The sequence below is a fragment of the Pituophis catenifer genome, unplaced genomic scaffold, assembly GCF_029215685.1.
Source record: "Pituophis catenifer annectens isolate HBS135680 unplaced genomic scaffold, rPitCat1.0.hap2 SCAF_1, whole genome shotgun sequence".
Taxonomy (NCBI): domain Eukaryota; kingdom Metazoa; phylum Chordata; class Lepidosauria; order Squamata; family Colubridae; genus Pituophis; species Pituophis catenifer.
Genome location: NW_027256881.1, coordinates 336078663 through 336098709, shown reverse-complemented (window position 1 = coordinate 336098709; position 20047 = coordinate 336078663). Strand labels below are relative to the sequence as shown.

At 43.5% G+C, this 20047-nt stretch overlaps 1 protein-coding gene across 2 annotated transcripts in view; it reads right to left on the bottom strand.

Moving 5' to 3' along the window:
• DOT1L (DOT1 like histone lysine methyltransferase) overlaps window positions 1–20047 on the bottom strand; it is a 94479-nt gene that overhangs the window by 10882 nt on the left and 63550 nt on the right. For both annotated transcript variants that reach the window (XM_070943944.1, XM_070943935.1), the window contains exons 19-26: window positions 19214–19339; window positions 18031–18515; window positions 15602–15725; window positions 11405–11551; window positions 6959–7088; window positions 5572–6197; window positions 3296–3501; window positions 159–223 (exon numbers count right to left, since the gene is read on the bottom strand). In XM_070943944.1, the coding sequence (XP_070800045.1) occupies window positions 159–223; window positions 3296–3501; window positions 5572–6197; window positions 6959–7088; window positions 11405–11551; window positions 15602–15725; window positions 18031–18515; window positions 19214–19339 (1909 nt within the window). The remainder of the gene's footprint in view (window positions 1–158; window positions 224–3295; window positions 3502–5571; window positions 6198–6958; window positions 7089–11404; window positions 11552–15601; window positions 15726–18030; window positions 18516–19213; window positions 19340–20047) is intronic.

Genomic DNA, 20047 nt, shown 5'->3' with positions numbered 1-20047 from the left:
GCCAACAATTTGTTGCTCCTTCCTTTCTTGAACTTTTTCAGTGCCAGAAAGGCTTTATGAGAAGTAGATAATCACAAATGGTTGAGTTTATTTCTATTCTTGTCCCGATCAATCCCTTTTGTCTTCTCAAATGCCCGCCTACTGATCTACAAACTTACTATTTTCCAGTGGCTTTTGTGGAGATTTGCTTTCCAGAGATATTGTTGCAATTTTTCTTTCAATTCTAGGAAGGAAAAAGAGGATTATTTGATTAATATACAGATGTGTTAGAAAGCCCAGTCTCTGTTACAGGTCATGGATCCTCCAGGAGGATAATGATGCAAGACATACACCTACAGCCATGGTGGCACAGTGGTAAGAATGCACTACTGCAGGCTAATTCTGCTGACTGACTGCTGCCAGCAGTTCGGCAGTTCGATTCTCACCGGCTCAAGGTTGACTCAGCCTTCCATCCTTCCAAGGTCAGTAAAATGAGGACCCAGATTGTTGGGGGAAATATGCTGACTCTGTAAACCGCTTAGAGAGGGCTGTAAAGCATTACCACCTTTTTTTGGTTACCAGCTTTAAAGCGCTCCATGGCTTAGGACCTGGGTACTTGCGGGACCGCCTACTACCACCAATAGCCTCCCACCGGCCGGTACGCTCCCATAGAGAGGGGCTCCTCCGGGTGCCGTCAGCCAAACAATGCCGACTGGCGGCCCCCAGGGGGAGAGCCTTCTCTGTGGGGGCACCTACTATCTGGAACGAGCTCCCCCCAGAGATACGGAGGATCCCGGATCTGCGCACCTTCCGCCGCGCTTTAAAGACCTTACTATTTCATCAGGCGGGCCTGGCCTAATTTTCTCCCTCTTTTATAAAAGATTTTTAATTTTTAAATATCTTTTAGTATTTTATACATTCAATTTTAAATTGGTTTTAAAAGTTTGGGGTTTTAAATTTGTCAGGGCCAAAATTATTTGATTTTATTCTACTTTTAAATTTTGTATGTATGTGTTTTATTGTTTGGCTGTGCACCGCCCTGAGTCCTTCGAGAGTAGGGCGGTATAGAAATCAAATAAAATAAATAAAATAAATAAATAAATTACGAAGCAGTATATAAGTCTAAGTTCTGTTGCTATTGCTATTACCTAAGAGAACCCCAAAATGGTTGAAAATCTAATATTAGACTGCTCTGAAATGGCCTGCTATGATCTGAACCCAATACAACATTCATGGAAAGAGCTCCAACTCAGTTGGGAGCTTCCTCATCTAAGACAACTGGAGTTGGGCAGCCAATAAATATAAAGAAAGAAAGAAAGAAAGAAAACCACTGCCACCGGAGTTTCAGAAAGCACTTGATTGCAGTTATTGCCTCAAAACAATATGTTACAAAATATTAGGCTGGGGTACCAATAATTACAGCTAGTCCTTGAGTTGCAATGGTAATTGGAACAGAAATTTGCATTGCTAAGTGATGTGATTATAAAGTGTGATGAGACATTAGATCACATTGTAACAGCAATACCGGCCCCCCATCGCTGTCATTAAGCGAGGACATCATGTGACCATGACTTGCGACTGCCCCTTGGCTTCCAACAAGCAAACTACCAAACGAAAGGAATTATTTGTAGCTCAGGGCTGAACTGTAGGGTACTTGATGTTCTTTGAACTTGGTTGTTTGCCTGTAGATATTTCAAGCATATTAAATAGGGAGGTCCTCGTAATCATTTTTGTTTGAGATTCCTGGACTATGGATTATAGTTCTAGAATGAAAAACTAAATACTACGTTCATCAGGCCTCTTTGCTATAATGTCAGGGAATTTTACCTAAGCCCTTAGCACCCTTCAGGAATTTAATTTAACACACCACTGTTTGTTATGGTTTCTAATAAAATGTGGTCTTTCTCCGCTTACTGAGAGAAAATCAAATAATTAAGAATGATGATAGGTTAGATATTATTATAAAGCCCATTACATTATGACAGTAATCAAACCCAGAATTACAATCATCAGACACAGAGGTCATAAGGCAAGGCATCATGTGACAGGACCTGATTTTTTGACATTTTTTTGTGGCAATCATTAAGTAGATACCATGGTCTTTAGTGACCACTGTGGTTGTTAAGCGAACACAGAAGTCATTAAATGAATCTGTTTTTCCCACTAGGCATTTTTTAACAGAAACTGGAAGTAAATGCTGCAAAGTGGCAAAAAAGTCACAAATTGCAGTCAAACAGATACAAGTTGCCCAAGTGCACAAAATGCGATCACAGGACCACTAGGTGTGTGTATGGCAATCCTAACTTTGAAAACGTGTTGTAAGTAGTTCTGGGGAGGTCTGTTGTAATTTCGAACAGTCATTGAAGCGACTGGTTGTAAATCAAGGATTACCTCTGAATAGTGAGAACTTAAGTCAGTCCCTACAGGACTGCAAACATCACTAGGGTGTGATTTTAATAAGGAGACACAAGGGAGAAGTAATAGTTCCAAAAGTCACAACGAAAATGGGATCAAGAACATATTACAAATGCACTGTATTATTACACAGTAAATGTCTATGGAGATTCTCAGTCATCCAGATCATTGTTGTCCCAAAGTTGCTTTTCTTTTTCTTTTTCTTTTTTTTTCTTTTTTTAAAGAATTTTTTTTTTTATTTTCAAACAAAAACAACATAAAAACATCATCCTTTCAAACAATTACAGACAGTGTTTCGGTCGGTTAAAATCCTTTCGTGCTCCCAAAATCTTCAAAATATCAATATATGACAAATGTTCTTTTCCCCTAAAAGAAAACAAGTGTTTACACATTTTATCTTAATTTCATTTCATGTATCATATTTTCTTTTTCAAGAGGCAACCGGACTTTCTGGTTTTTCTTTGAAGACTTTTTGCTTCTCATCCAAGAAGCTTTTTCAGCTCTGATTGGATGGTGGGGAATGGAAGGATTTACACTCTTTGCAGACAGCTGGACATTTGCATTCTTTTAGCGGGTCATTAAACCTCCAGGTGAACTTAATGGCCCGCTAAAAGAATGCAAATATCCAGCTGTCTGCAAGGAGTGTAAATCCTTCCATTCCTCATCATCCAGTCAGAACTGAAGAAGCTTCTTGGATGAGAAGCAAAACGTCTTCAAAGAAAAACCAGAAAAGTCCAGTTGCCTCTTGGGGGAAAAAAAAACCCACCTTTATTACATGGTAAAGTAACCTAAAACACATTTTCAAACTTAAGCACGTTGGGGAAGGAAACGCTGTGGGATTTGAGACCCTACGTTGCTTGAAGAAGCCCCTCATGCAAGGATTGCACCTGCTACTACTCGCCTGGTGCTGTTATGGTCATCCTCCAGGCTCTGTTCTTCATCAGAGGTTAGCGGGGAGTAATGGATGCCATTGGTCTGAATTAGAGGCTTCTCCTTTTTCAGCACAGGTGGCTGATCATTGTCCTGATATGGAACAGGAGAATTCTTCAGGGAGTTTTCGGGGGAAGAAATGGCTGTTATTTCTAAAGGCTGGTTAATGTTGCTGACCTGAGGAAGGAAGACAAAAAGAGAACATTAAGGATTTGAAAAAGACAAGGGGAAGGAAGAAAGAGCTAACTGTGTTTCTAAGGATTTTGCTTTTAAAGACAGTGTTGGTCAGCTCTGAGGAAAAGGAAATATATTACTTTTCAGGTAGAGAGTTATACAAGTAGTCCTCAACTTAGGATCATCCACTTAGTGACCATTTGAAGTTATGACTGTGCTGAAAAAAGTGAGTTACAAGTGTTCCTCATGTATACAACTGTCATAGCATTCCACAATCCTGTAACTGCAGTCTAGGTGGTTGGCAATAGCAACAAAAGTTTGACTTATATACCGCTTCATAGTGCTTTATAGCCCTTTCTAAGCTGTTCTGACCAAGGCTTCCTGAGACAGTAACAATCACACGCTTAGTCACAAAAACCCTCTTTTTAGTTCAACGGCTGCGAATTATGTTCGTTCACAGCCTGTAATGAGTCCCAAGCAGTTTGTGAATAGTTCGACAGAAGTCTGCCACAGTCCTTCGGGATAAGGCTGATAGCACCCGCCTTTATCTCCCTTGAAATGCTGCCAAAGACCTAATTGCCAATTAGCTTTGCAAGGCCAAATGGAGCACAAAGTCAAAACGGAGCTTCAGAGTTTAAACCGACCAGAACGAACAAAGTTGTTCCCTGCAAAGGCTGATGTCCCTTTGCTCCTCCTTTATGTCTTATGGGAGGGGCCAATCATCTCCAAGCCTTACTCCCGAGTCGCACCTTTTGTCTTAACTGTTCTTGCCTTCTGGCAGCTCTGCGCATGTGCGCACTGGAAAACAGGCTCCCTCTGTTCCTCTGCCTCGCTGATGTCAAACTCTGGAGGCTCCGGGGTCAGCACATAACTCCCAGTTGGCCCTGGCCCTATCTCTGCCTCCAACGCAGAGCCCTCGTCCGAGCCTTCCCCAGACTCCAGGACTGGCCCATGTTACGCCCCAGTCTCCTCACTGGCTGTCTCAGCTACCAGCTCTGCAGGCCGCCGGCGGACCACAGCATAAGCAGTTTACAGAGTCATCCCCCAACAATTTGGGTCCTCATTTTATTGACCTTGGAAGGATGGAAGGCTGAGTCAACCTTGAACCCATCAGGATCGAACTCCTGGCAGTGCACAGTGAGTTAGCCTGCAATACTACATTCTAACCACTGTACTACCAGGGCTCCTGGCAACCAGCCTCTTCCCCATCTCTGCAAAATTGGTCCTTAGACCAGGGGTGGGCAAGTATGGCCCCTTTACGACCTATGGACTTCAATTTCCAGTTTTCCTGAGCCAGTATGTCTGGCTCAGGAATTCTGGGAGTTGAAGTTCACGGGTCTTAAGGGGCCATAGCTGCCCACTCCTGCCTTACACTACAAGAGTTTACAATTCTTTAGGGAAGGGTGGAAAAATCTGTGCCATGCCAGCTGGGTTTGTTAGGATGAATAACTTGCCAAATATTTAGGTCAGAAATGAGGAACTTGTACCATAGGAGGCAAACTCAGCTGAGAAGGCCTTCCTATTTAGATTATAATACCTCAAGGAAGATCCCAACCTGTCATATCCCTTCCCGCTACAGGAGAAAGTGAGCACTATTCCTTGCCTTTTCCTATACATACAGAAAAGCAACTTAATTTCATTCACAGTTAGGATGGCAGAAATTAATGCATGGGATTATAAAGAAACACTAAGGAGATTGTTCAAAACAAGGCCATAAGATCACAATAATTTCTTAACTTTTTATAGCTCCCTGATTAACAGATTCTCAAACACTCTTCTGAAGATGAAGCAGGTTTGAACTCAAAGGCAGGCCCAAGGGATTCAGCTTATGTAAGTTTAAAAATTGTTTTTAATTATGTTTTCATATAATTTTGTAATCATTGCTCAAACAAAACAATGGGCTGACCGATACTAGGATTTAACCTAGGATCTTCTATTAACAAAAAGAATAACCTAACATCCATCTTCAAACTAATGATTTGCCCTTGGTCATTTTGTTAAGGCCTCTCACTTATTTTAGGTGGGCAAAATGATCTGGTCTTAAAACTGCAGAGTTCAAACCTCGATTCTCACCATGGAGTTGATGTTAAGGGGAGATCCAGAAGGCTGAGCAAAGAGCCCAGCCATGGGGGGCAATGATTTGCGTTTGGGTGACACCCCAGAGTTTATACTCGGCGTTCCTGTGGAGGACCGCTTCCTCCGGCCACGCTTCTTCCCATCTTGCATGTATGCCTGGCCACAATCCGTCCGGATGCTTGCGGTGAGGGGGCTGTGCTTGTTTGATGGAGAATGTTTGAGGGTTCCTGTGGCAGGGGAGATGGTGAAGATGATCCTTCGTTTGCTCTCGCTCTCGGGGTCAGAAAAGGTGGGGTCGGATGGAGGGTCTCCTCTGGCGTTTTCAGCAAACATTTTTTGAGTCTCTATGTACTGCAGTACCCCTCCCAAGCTCTGGGAGATGCCGTTCAACCTAGGGCTTGCGGAATGCTGGTGTGCAGGCGAGTTTTGTCCAGAATTCCGTGAGGACGATGTAAGCAAGGAAGGATGCTGTGGAGTAGAACTTCGAGACCCCGTGGAATTGAACAAGCTTCCCGAACTGGATACGTCCTCCATAGCTATACTGTCAGCAGCCGGATTCAATGGGCCGGGGCTATTTGGAACAGTCCCGCCAATTGGTGCAGAGCCAGACATGTATGAAAAACCTGTGCAATGAGGAATGAAGAAAATTAGATATAGCAATAGCACTTAGACTTATATATCGCTTTACAGTGCTTTACAGCACTCTCTAAACAGTTTACAGAATCAAGCCTATTGCCCCCAACAATCTGGGTTCTCATTTTACCCACCTCGGAAGGATGGAAGGCTGAGTCAACCTCGAGCCTGGTGAGATTTGAACTACCAAACTGCAGTCAGCAGGCAGTCAGCAGAAGTAGCCTGCAATACTGCACTCTAACCACTGCGCCGCCATGGCTCATATCAGGGGAATCGGTTAATTGTTTTAGCCAATCTTCACATTTTTGTTTATTTATTAAATATATATGCTGCCCATCTCTCCAATAAGGCAACTTTGGGCAGCTTAGAAATCGTAGAAAAGATAAATAGAAAAGCAGTTAAAAATTTAAAACTATGGAAATTAAAAATTTTAAAACTATGAAATTAAAAAAAAATTAAACGATTTATACGAGTTATCTTGTAGGGGAGATGGGTGGCATAAAAAATTAATAAATAAAATAAATGCATATATGTTACTCTGTAAATTAAGATCTTCAATAGAGGTTCTTTACAGATATTCCTGGCATTAGAGTGTCATTAGAGGCTAAATCCTGGAGAAAGAGCTTTCGTCATGCTATTTACAATGAATATGAGGCATTCTCTCCAAAGTGGATCCACTGATCCCTCCAACCCTCTCAAACACACCTACTGTAAAAGCTGGAAAACAGCAGTGGGAAAAGAAGGAGCTCACCTGAGGTAGCCAAGGTCAGTGGCTTGTTACCAGCAGCAGTGCTAATGCTGTTATGAGAACTAGCACCAAATTGTTTTTCAAGTGTTGAAAAGGAATCTCGGTTCTGATGGACAGGGCTAGGTGTGCTTCTCTGAAAGAAGAAAGAGAGAAAAAGAAGACGGTTGGAAAAGGAAGCACAATAAAATTAACTTTGGTTAAAACAAGTACTTTTTAAAATTACTACGCTCATGTAAGCTTAGATTGCTGGTAAGTAGTAGTCGGAAAGAAAGTAAAAGTTACATTCAGAACTCTGTTTTTCCAGGAGGAACCATTTCTCTCTGCAGAGAACAGCGGCAGTTTTAAACCACGTCAAACTATTTATCCATCCCGTTGTCTACTCTGCTTAGCAGTCATTCTCTGCCCCATCACCCGTGACCTAACATTCTAGCCCACAGATTATATGTGGTCACATCTTTTTTTTCAAAGCCCTCAGAGACCCCTCTAACTATGATGGCCACAAACTAATGGCATGGCTTCCCGTCAGGCTGAGGCTGCGCACAAATAAATGCTAGAGCGGGGGTGTCAAACTCAATTTCATTGAGGGCTGCATCAGGATTGTGTTTGACCTTGGGTGGGCTGGGTTGCGCATTGCCAGGTCGACATCACTCCTGTCGGGGGTGCCTTTGGCGGCCCGAGTGCTCTGCCAGAGAAAACGGGCTCCCGAGCTCCATTTTTGGCTGCCATTTTTGGCCTTTTGCAACCCTCTGCCAGTGAAAACGGAGCTCGGGAAGGCCCGGGAGCCCGTTTTCACTGACAGAATCACCACAGGCTGGTCCTTCGCTGTTTCCAGGGCAGCTCCACAGGCCAGATCTAAGTACCCCGAGGGCCGGATCCGGCCTTGAGTTTGACACCCCTAAGCTAGAGTGTCAGGCCTTAATAGCAATGACATAATTTAAGAAACAAAAGAATGCATCCAAACTGTGAAAAAACTCATGGAAAAATCAGACTCTGGCCACATGCGTGATGCAGTGCGCTCGCTATAAAGCATTGCTCCATGCGCTTCTGCCCTCAGTCTCTGCAAAAAATTTAAGTGCAATCCAGAGCTGTTAAAGGATTGGCTATCCTCATCCTAGCCACTGAAGTAAGGACTGAACCTGGGATTTATTTATTTATTTGTTTCCATTTCTATACCACCCTTCTCCAATAGGACTCAGGGCGGTGAACAGCCAGAGTAAAAAAAAAAACAGAACATACAAAATTTAAAAAACAGTTTAAAATGATTAAATATTTTTGGCCGTAATTTAAAAACAACCCAATTTAAAATCAGTTTAAAATTTAACTCAAGCCAGCCCAGCTAGTTGAAATAAATAAGTTTTCAGGGCCCAACGAAAAATCCGGAGGTCTGTTACTGTACGTATCTCTGGGGGGAGATTGTTCCAGAGGGTGGGTGCTGCCACAGAGAAGGCTCTCCCCCTGGGGGTTGCCAGCCGACATTGTCTGGTGGACGGCACCCTGAGAAGGCCCACTCTATGCGAGCGTACAGGCCGGTGGGAGGCTATTGGTGGCAGAAGGCGGTCTCGTAAATACCCCGGCCCTAAGCCATGGAGCGCTTTAAAGGTGGTCACCAACACCTTGAAGCGCACCCGGAAGACCACTGGGAGCCAGTGCAGCTCGCGCAAGAGAGGTGTCACATGGGAGCGCCCCGTCGCCCCCATAATCCCCCGCGCGGCTGCGTTCTGGACCAGCTGGAGCCTCCGGGTGCACCCCAGGGGGAGCCCCATGTAGAGAGCGTTGCAGTAGTCCAGGCGGGAAGTGATGAGTGCCTGAGTGACTGTGCGTAGGGAGTCCCGATCTAGAAAGGGGCGTAACTGGCATATCAGGCGAACCTGATAAAAAGCCCCCCTGGCCATGGCCGTCAAATGATCTCCTAAAGACAGCCGTGGATCCAGGAGGATGCCCAAGTTACGAGCCCTCTCTGTGGGGGCGAGTGATTCACCCCAATAGCCAGCGATGGTGTCAGCTGGCTATATCGTGACGCCGGAAGCCACAGCCACTCGGTCTTGGAGGGGTTGAGTCGGAGCCTGTTTCTCCCCATCCAGGCCCTCACGGCCTCCAGGCACTGGGACATCACTTCAAGGGCATCGTTGGGGTGGCCTGGGGTGGAGATTTACAGCTGGGTGTCATCAGCGTACTGATGGAACTCCACCCCGAAGCCACGGATGATCTCACCCAGCGGCTTTACATAAATGTTGAACAGAAGGGGCAAGAGGACCGACCCTTGTGGCACCCCACAAGCAAGGTGCCTCGGGGTCGACCGCTGCCCCCCTGTCAACACAGACTGCGACCGGTCAGAGAGGTAGGAGGAGAACCACCGCAAAACGGTGCCCCCCACCCCCAGCCCCTCCAACCGGTGCAACATGATACCATGGTCGATGGTATCAAAAGCCGCTGAGAGGTCTAACAGGACCAGGATAGAGGAGCAACCCCTATCCCGAGCCCTCCAGAGATCATCCACCAACGCGACCAATGCTGTTTCCGTGCTGTGCCCAGGCCGGAAGCCGGACTGGAGCGGGTCTAGATAGACAGCTTCATCCAGGTACCGGGAAGCTGCTGCGCTACCACACTCTCAACAACCTTCGCAATGAAGCGAAGGTTGGAGACTGGACGATAGTTAGCCAAAACAGCCAGATTCAGAGAGGGCTTCTTGAGGAGCGGCCTCACAACCGCTTCTTTCAAAGCGGCCAGCACGACCCCCTCACTCAAAGAAGCGTTAACAATCTTCTGGAGCCAGCCTCATGTCACCTCCCGGGAAGCCAGTACCAACCAGGAGGGACACGGGTCCAATAAACATGTGGTCGCGTTCAGCCGTCCCAGGACCCTGTCCATGTCCTCAGAAGCCACAGGATCGAACTCCTCCCAGATAACACTCTCAAAACCTGCCTCAGTCATCCCGTCCGGACATACCCAGTCAGAGGCCAGCCCTTCCCGAATCTGAGCGATTTTGTCATACAGATACTGCACAAAATCCTCAACTCGGCCCTGCAAGGGGTCATCCTGCACTTCCAGATGGAGGAGGGAGCGGGTCACCCTAAACAGGGCGGCCGGGCGATTATACAGGATGTCCTGTATGCAAAATTTGTGCTCAGTCATTCAGCTACAGCTGTTTTATCTAGGAGAGACAATATCTACACAATCCATTTCACCCACAGGGTTATATTGTGATTGACACACCACTTTATTCAAATAGTTACTTTTTAACAGCTTGACAACTTCAACAACAAAACTAGAACAAAGCTGCTCAAAGTAGCTTAAGCACTGAACACAGATTTAACAACCTTCTCTTATAGCACATGTATAGAAAGCAAATAGATATATTGGATAAATGAAAAATGTAAGAGCGATTTAAAATAAGAAAAAAGGTGTACTTTCTTAGGAATCAGTTATCATGTATCAAATTTAAGAAGATTTTCGAAGTGGTTTAGTAAATTCAGTTAAGAGGCAGCAAGAAACAGAACTATATAGCAATAGCAATAGCACTTAGACTTACCGTATTTTTCGTAGTATAAGATGCACATTCCCCCCCCCCAAAAGGGGGTGAAAATTTAGGTGTGTCTTATACACCGAATGTAACCCCGCCCACCTACTGGCCCCCACCCTTTGGCCTCTGCCTCCCAGCAGTTACCTCCTTGCAAGCAAACAGCAAGAAAAAACAGCTCCTTTCAGCTTCAGCACATCCTAATTAGCACAAGTTGATTGGATCAGCCTCCCAACTCTCAGCTGATTTGTTCTCAGCTGTTTTCCGCAGGGCTCTGCTGCTTGCTGCAAAGAGGTAAATTGCTGGAGCAGATTTTTTTCCCCCTTGTGCTAATCAAGCTATGCTGAAAACGAAAATGAAAGTAAAGCAGGCTGTTTGCTCCAACGAGGCAAAATTGCTCAGAGGCAGAGGGAGATTTCTTTTTCTTCTTTTCCTCACCAAAAAAGGTAGGTGCATCTTATACTCCGCTGCGTTTTATACTCCGAAAAATATGGTATATACCGCTTCCTAGTGCTTTATGCACTATGCTGAAGTAACCTGCAGTGCTGCACTCTAACCACTGCGTCACCTTGGCTCTTATGGTCTAATGGTTAAGGCACCGATCTAGAAACTGGGAGACTGTGAGTTCTAGTTCCACCTTAGGGATGAGAGAGGCTGCGTGACTTTGGGCCAGTTGCTCTCTCTTAGCCCAACCCACCACATAAGACAGTTGTGGGGAAAATAGGAGGGGAAAGCAATATTAGGTATATTTGCCGCCTTGGATTATTTGTACAAATAATAAAAGCGGGATAAAAATAGATAGATAAATAAAGTACCCGAGGGAAGCATGCTCCATTACCTTGCATCGCACTTAATGCTATAAATTCATTGTAATATGGTACAATTGGCTTTACGGCAAGGATTATGGGGGAAAACAAAGTACCCCTACTCACCACCTTCTCAACACGGCTAGGAAGGACTACGCTGGCCAAAGGAATACTAACAGGGAGTTTATTGGGCTGCACTGTGCTGAGGGGGATACTGATGGGAAGGCTGGTGATGGTCTCCCCATTATTCGCAGACGTCCTCTCGCGCAAAGCCTGCAAACACACAAAGCAGACAATGCCAAAAATGCAGCTTGCATCATCAGCCAGTGCTTCTGGGCCATGGCTGTCGGCCCAAATACTTGGTGCAAGGAGGCGTCCTGAAGAATTGCAAGCATTTCCCCACCCGTCAAACGAACAAAAAAAAAAAAAAAACAACGTTCTTACAGATGCAGACAAAGTCAATTGCATCAGCCAGCCAACATAGACACACACACATACCACACAAACAGTTCATGTTTTACTTAATGATCTAATAGGGAAATATAACCGCAATGGTGTCGCTTGCCCAACTAAAACACTTACCGCGCCAAGTATTTATACTTAGCAGCTGTGTTTGGGATTGCTATGGTGCATGAGGAAATATTTCCATAACCTTGTGTCACTATGGCAAAGTATATATAGCAAATTTACAGCCAAGTCATATTGCACAATAGATGGTTGGCCTCTTCTCCAAATGTATGCCCTTCAGTTGGGATCACAACCCATTGGCTTATTACATACCAATTGGGAATAACAAAATTGCAGTTCTAATGTCTCTAGAGGGATCCAGGCTGTAGAAGTCTGAGCAAGCTATTACTGATTGCCGATTTAATATTAATATATTAATATTAACATTAACAACAGCAACAACAATTCATCATACATCTTAAGAACGTACTTGGTTGATACCTACCCTGTTTCCCCCAAAATAAGACATCCCCTGATAATAAGCCCAATCGAGCTTTTGAGCGCATGGCAATAAGGCCAAGCGCTTATTTCAGGGTTCAAAAACATATATGACAGGGTCTTATTTTCAGGGAAACACGGTAGGACGCTGGCAGCAACCCGTATCAACCATTAGCACCAGTCAATGGTATTTGTGATACATTTTTGAATGTTCAGTTGACTGAGTTTCATGTTTAATGAGTAAAGTATATAATAATAACAACACATATACAGCGCAGAATACTATTCTAGCTTTGATCAGGACAGAAAGAGTGAGAACGTAAGTCTGAGGAATACTCTCTACTTTTGTCTATGTGGTTTGTCTATGTGCACATACAGGATATAAATACAGGTAGCCCTCGACTTATGACCACAACTAAGCCCAAACTTTCTATTGTTAAGTGAGACATTTGTTAAGTGAGTTTTGCCCCTTTTTACGAACTTTATTGCCTCAGTTGTTAAGTGAATCACTGCAGTTGATAAGTTAGTAACCTGGTTGTTAAGTGAATGTGACTTCTCCATGGACTTTGCTTGTCAGAAGGTTGCAAAAAGTCACTAAACTAACTGTTGCAAATTGAGGACTACCTGTCTCTTTGAAAATGATTTGCTCCTTCTGCAGACACAAGCATAGCACCCCTTTTCTGCTTATTAAAGTAGTCCAACTATTTTTTTGTGTTTGATTTTTGTGCAAGCCTGAAAAAAAGGTGCTAACATATATCTGGACTTTTAGGAATTTTGTGGTGCACTTTGCAATTAAAAAAAATGGGTATAGTGTAACATACAAAAAATGATTCTTGAGAATACACTATTACAAAAAATAATTTGCAAAACTCTAATAGGGTATAGCGTGCATTTTAAAAATGCAAACAGAAGATTTGCCAAGCAATAAGAAAGCATGAGAGGACAAAATTATAGTCTAAAACAAAGAAGTCATTAGTTAGAAAAGAGCAATTCTTTTAGGTCTATCTATGATTGCCACACCATCTTATTTACCTCTTGAAAAACCTATATGTGGGTCAAGAAGCAACAGTGAGAACTGGACACGGAACCACTGATTGGTTCAAAATTCGGAAAGGAGTCCGGCAAGGCTGTATACTGTCGTCCTGCCTATTTAACTTATATGCAGAGCACATCATGAGAAAGGCGGGGCTAGATGAATCAAAAGTTGGAATTAAGATTGTGGGGAGAAATATCAACAACCTCAGATATGCAGATGATATCACTCTAATGGCAGAAAGCGAAGAGGCAATAAAGAGCCTCTTGTTGCAGATAAAGAAGGAGAGTGCAAAAGTTGGCTTGAAACTCAACATTAAGAAAACTAAGATCATGGCATCCGGCCTTCTCAATTCCTGGCAAATAGATGGGGAAGAAATGGAGGTAGTGACAGATTTTATTTTCCTGGGCTCCAAGATCACCGCAGATGGGGACTGCAGCCAAGAAATTAAAAGACACTTGATCCTGGGGAGGAAAACTATGGCAAATCTAGACAGCATACTAATGAGAAGGAAGGACTCACTGGAGAGGAGCCTAATGCTGGGAAAGATTGAAGGCAAAAGAAGAACGGGACGACAGAGAATGAGGTGGTTAGATGGAGTCACTGAAGCAGTAGGCGTGAGCTTCCATGGATCCAGAGGATGGTAGAGGACAGGAAGGCCTGGAGGAACGTTGTCCATGGGGTCGCGATGGGTTGGACATGACTTCGCAACTAACAACAACATGATTGCCTGCATAACCAGACCCTACAATGGAACGGCAAACTTTGTTTTAAGGGAATTCAAATTGCCATTGATGTGAATTATGGTCAAGAAAATGGTATTCATTTCATGTTGTAATTGCACAGCCACTTGATAGCAAGATAGGTGGCATATAAATTCAACAAACAAACAAACAAACAAATTATTCTAGAAAGGTGAACTTATAGCCCAAACAACTGTCACATGTTACAGCTTGCAAGTGAAGGATGCTGGGAGTTATAATTCATCAACTAATGGAGGAATTGGTTCCTAAATAAAAGGAAACCATGGAAGGGAAGAAATGGGAACTAGACCTGGTCTCATGCTGCCCATCACACAGCTGTGCTTTGGAGTTCATGAATTTATCTGCACCTGTTTCTTCAACAGTGCATCTGATTTAAATAGTTATGCCATCATGTTTACTTTAATTTGCAAACAAATTATGCCTCATTTTTTAATCAAGCCTGATTACAATTTGGCGCTCGGTTACGAAGCCCATTTAAACTTGAAGGAGATGCAAAACAAGATATATTCTCTTCCTCTTCCACACCTCAAGAATAGGCATTGTGTAGGGTCGTAAAACATGATTAAGCAGCAGACAAATGTATTTCACATTAGGGATTTTAAATATTGGGACTTTAACCTAAGCTTTTTTTTTGTCCAGCAGTACAACATTTTTTTCTCTATCTCATTTTGGCTAGAAAAAATACTGATCAGACTTGCACACAATTCTATAAGTAATCCTGGTTTAACAAAGTATCATAAACTAATAGCGTGCTTGTTAGACACAGTCCATTTGGTCCCACATTGTTATCTAAACCTGAGATTATTAATATAATTAAATCATAATTACAAAATTTTAGTTGAGATCAATGTATCATAATCCTAGGTTAAGACATGATTCAAGATTTCTCCTTTTTGATTGCTACTCCCTCCAATACTGGTTTATTTACTACAATAGCAAATTGTTACAGTACTTGCATCAATGCACTGTTCATAATCTGATTTTTTTCTAATTGAGTGTTATGGATAAATACAGAAGTAACTATTTGTGTTGGTTCAAAATGCTACAGGTAATCCTCAATTTACGACTATAATGGAACCTTCCCATTATGGTCATAAATCACAACGGTGGTAAAGTGGAATGACCTATGTGGCCGATTCTTATGACAGTCATTAAGCAAATGCAGTAGTCGTAAAGCAAACCATTATTCTCTATGGAGTGTTTTTGTGAAAAATGCAGTTACATGTCTGTGGGATACTGCAAAGGCCATAAATGCAGGCCAGCTGCTGAATGTCTGACATGCATTCCTGTGACTGTGGCAAAGAGGCTGTCAGAACTATGGAACGGGGTCGTAAGTACCTTATTGGGAGTCCATTCTAACTTCAAATGGTCCTAAGCAATTGGTCATAAATCAAAGACTACCTGTATTTCGTTTTCCTACTCAGCAATTTTTTTCTGCACCCCCTAAGTGCACCTCAGTGATGTTAATTTTCAATCCTTAGCATGCTCTCCATTTACACCAAGAGTTCCCACTCAGTCGCTGCTGCTCGGTACAAGAACTGCCCCCGAAAGGTTCAGCGGCATCGTCCAAAAATCCCTTACCTTCTCATTCCCAGCTGGGAAGGCTGCTGGGGAGGAGGGTCTGGCTTCCAGAGGGCTCATCTTCATGCTGTTTGATACTGAAGGGCTTTGAAATGGAAGGCCATTTTCTTTTAAATGTTCAGCCCTGAAACATTAAAAAAACAAAGCTTTTGAACGTTTCTGCTTGGTTAAAAAGAAAGATTTTTTGCGGTGCATCCTATAGCGAAAAAGAAATGCAGAGGAAGCCCCTCTTCCATATGTCAGAAAGAAAGGTTTCTGATAGCTTGGTTCTCTTCAAAAAGGCCAGTCTTTTACATCTTAACAGCTTAATGGATTTCTAAGGGAAGAAGTGGTGCATTAGATAGTATTTGATGCATCAGATAGAATTATTATGCCCTTTGAAAACTGAAAAGACATTGCAGGCTCCATCCTAGACAAACTGTTATCTATGCACAAAATGGTTGCTAAGGAAGAGATGGGTGGAGGGGGGAAATGTAGTTTCAAAGACCACTATCTGCCACCTTCTTCCATCACTTCCATCCACAGAATGCTTTCTGCTTCTCCTCTAAACACAGAGGCGTTCTTGATAAAAATGAGCCTGGAGGATAATTTAATTTAATTTAATTAATTCAATTTATATGCTGCCTTTCTCCGAAGACTCAGGGCGGCTGATAGAGCTCTGATTTGCAGCATGTCAATTTCCCACGTACTTTCAGAGTTTCCCCATTCAGGGATTCAACTAAAGGTAGCACCCACAGACTATCCATTCTCCATGGCTATCCAGAGCGCCACAGTTACCACAAAGGTAACTTCCAATCCTAGAGAATATATATCCGTGATGGCAAACCTATGGCATGCGTGCCAGAGGTGGCACACAGTGCCCTCTCTGATGGCACGTGAGCCATTGCCCCAGTTCAGCTCCGCTGTGCATGTGTGCGCACCTCCCGCCGGCCAGCTGGTCTTCAGGTCTCTGCTGTGTATGCGGGGGGCTTATGCGGGGGGCACATGCATGCACGGAGCGCATGAGTGGACCATGCGTGCATGTTCCGGGGTGGGCCATGCAGTGGTGCACACACAGGAAGCCATGTGTGCATGTGGGGGGGGGCAGTGCGCATGCGTGGGGCTGCACACACATTGCATGTTGGGGGGTTGGGGCACGCGCACGCTTTGGGCACTTGGTCCGGAAAAGGTTAGCCATCACTGCTATATATGGTTCATGGCTGTAGTAACAGATGCAACAGATTAACAGAGTTAGAAGGGACCTTATAGGTCATCTAGTCCAACCCTTCCATTCAAGCAGGAGACCTTACACCATTTCTGACAAATGGCAGTCCAATCTTTTCTTGAAAGTCTCAAGTGATGAAGCTCCCACAACTTCCAAAGGCAACTTCTGTTCCATTGGTCAATCGTTCTCACTGTCAGAAAGTTCCTCCTCATTTCTAGGTTGAATCTCTCCTTGGTCGGCTTCCATCCATTATTCCTTGTCTGGCCTTCAGGTGCCTTGGAAAACAGCTTGACCCCCTCCTCTCTGTAGCAGCCCCTCAAGTATTGGAAGACTGCTATCATGTCTCCCCTGGTCCTTCTCTTCACTAGACTAGCCATGCCCAGTTCTTGCAACTGTTCATTATATGTTTTATCCTCCAGTCCCCTAAGTGTAATGGTTAAAGTGCGGGTTAGAAACCATGAGACTGGGAGTTCTAGTTTCATTTTAAGACTGGGTGACCATGGACCTGTCACTCTCTCTCAGCCCAACTCACCTCATGGGGTTGTTGATGTGGGGGAAAATAGGAGGGGAAAGTAGTATGTTCATTGCCCTGAGTTTCTTACAAAGTAATAAAGGCAGAATCTTGCTTCTCTGGGCTTATTTATTTATTTTTATAAATAAATAAAACCCTGCTTTGGCTGTTTTTCTGCAGATGTTTCAGTACCACTAATGGTACTGCACGGATCACTGCACGGGAAAGCAAAGTTTACCGGTTGTTTATATACAGTAATTTGCACCTACCTTTATACATGAAAGACAGGAAGGTACATCATCACTGAAAAAAGTGACTTATGACCATTTTTCACACTTACAACCATTGCAGCATCCCCATGGTCACATGATCAAAATTTAGACGCTTGGCAACTGACTCACATTTATGACGATTGCAGTGTCCTGGGGTCATGTGATCCCTTTTTGCAACCTTCTGACAAGCAAAGATAGTGGGGAAGCCAGATTCACTTAGCAACCATGTTACTAACGTAACAACTGCAGTGATTCACTTAACTACTGTGACAAGAAAGATCGTAAAATGGGGCAAAATTCACTTAACAACTGTTTCTGCTTAGCAAAAGAAATTTTGGGCTCAATTGTGGTCATAAGTCGAGGACTACCTCCAGTGAGAATTCCCTCAAGGTTACCACCAAAGGATTGAAAAAACACATGACTGAACCACTCTGCTCCTCACCTCTGATGGTTCTCACTGGGTGCTGTTTTCCCACTGCCTATGTGGTCTTGGTTCAAATGCCTCCGGAGGGCGATCTTAGCTGGAGAAAACCTGGTATAATCTGGCAGGGATAAATTTGAGCCTTTGTCCAGCTTCTGTCTGCAGCTATGGATCGGGGTGCAAGGAATTATGTCTTGGTCCACGTGGACAGGTGGATATTGAGGAGTTGTCTGCTTAGAAGCTGGTCGGCTGAGTGCATTGTGAATTTCGTAAGATGTGGCATGGCCGTTTATGGACAGTTCGGGACTCATGCCATTGATCTGGGGCACAGGAAACTTGGGGCACTCTAGCTCCAGGTGAAGCGTGTTGTGGTCAGGCTCTGCCTCCCGGTTCAGGTGGGTTTTGTGGCGTGGCTGGGCTGGCAGCGATTCGTCAGAGGGCATGTAGGATTTCAACTGCAGGAGTTCCTGCTGCCTTTGGCTTTTCTCAAGCTCCACAATGCTGATCTTTAAAATGATAGGAGAGAGAAGAACATCATTAAAGGTTATTATGTCTGTGGAGATTCTCAATCATCCAGGTCAAGGTTGTCCCAAAGGGGCTTTTCCAAAAGGCAATAGGACTTCTTGGTTTTTTTTCCCCCCTTGAAAGCTTTTCGCTTCTCATCCAAGAAGCTTCTTCAGTTCTGAATGGTGAGGAATAGAAGGACAGGCCTTCAGAGTAGATGACTGCAAAGAATATAAATCCTTCTATTCCCCCACCATTCAGTTGGAACTGAAGAAACCTCTTGGATGAGAAAAGAAATGTTTTTAAGAAAAAAACCTAAGAAAGTCTAGTTGACCTTTAAAAAGCACCTTTGGGATTATTATATTTTAGGAATAACAGTTCCTTCACAATTTTCAATGCTGAAGCTCCTTTGACTCTTCTAAGAACCCAACAAACCCTTACTCACTTTCTTCCATTTAGGAAAGTAAACCATATTGTGGAAGCAAGCTCCTTGCTCAATAGCCTGCCCTATTTTGCCTGAACTGCTCCATTCATTGTAACCCCCTCTGAAGATAAGGAATTAGTCATGTGAAGCACCTGGTCACCTACCAGACCATCAAGGAACACAGCTGAATCCATTGCCAAGTTGTTGTTTTTTAAAAGGCAACATTAGAAGTCAATTCTAACAAAAGGTATTAATTACATCCTGGCCATACACTACCTGCAATTCCAAGCAGTGCTTTTGCTTCTCAGAAATCTGATTTTTTAATGCTTGCTTTTCTTTGAGAAGGTTTTCCAGTGAAAGTGTTGACCAGTCCAACTTTAGTTCTTCACATCTAGCTTTCAGCTGGAAGGAGGCAGAAAAAGAACAGGGAGATATATTATTTGGAGAATGTTATATTATACAGTCAAAACTAACCCTTCATGCCATAAAAAAATCTAAGTTATATTTCTGCTCTTGATATAAAATATTATGTATCCCACATTAGATTATCAGTTCCAGTCTAGATGTCTATGGAGGTTCTCAGATTCATAGCTGGCACCACCAGAATTAGGGACGACTATGTTCCCTTTTTTATGGATCTAGGCAAACTGTCAGTTCAACCAGGATGTACAGGAAGTTCTTGACTCACGATACATTGTAATGTGCATTGTGAAGCTAGTCCTTGACTTATGACCACAATTTAGCCCAACATTTCTGTTGCAAAGTGAGACAGTTGTTCGGTGAACCATTGCAGTTGTTAAATTAATAACATGGTTGTTAATTGAATATGGCTTCTCCACTAACTTTAAATGTCTAGGGAGATTCTCAGTCATCCAGGTCACGGTTGTCCCAAAGGTGCTTTTTTCAAGAGGCAACTGGACTTTGTTTTTCTTTGAAGTCATTTCGCTTCTCATTCAAGAAGCTTCTTCAGCTCTGACTGGAATCTGAATCCTTCCATTCCCCACCATCCAGTCAGAGCTGAAGAAGCTTCTTGGATGAGAAGCGAAACGTCTTCAAAGAAAAACCCGAAAGTCCAGTTGCCTCCTGGAAAAAAAAAAAAAGTACCTTTGG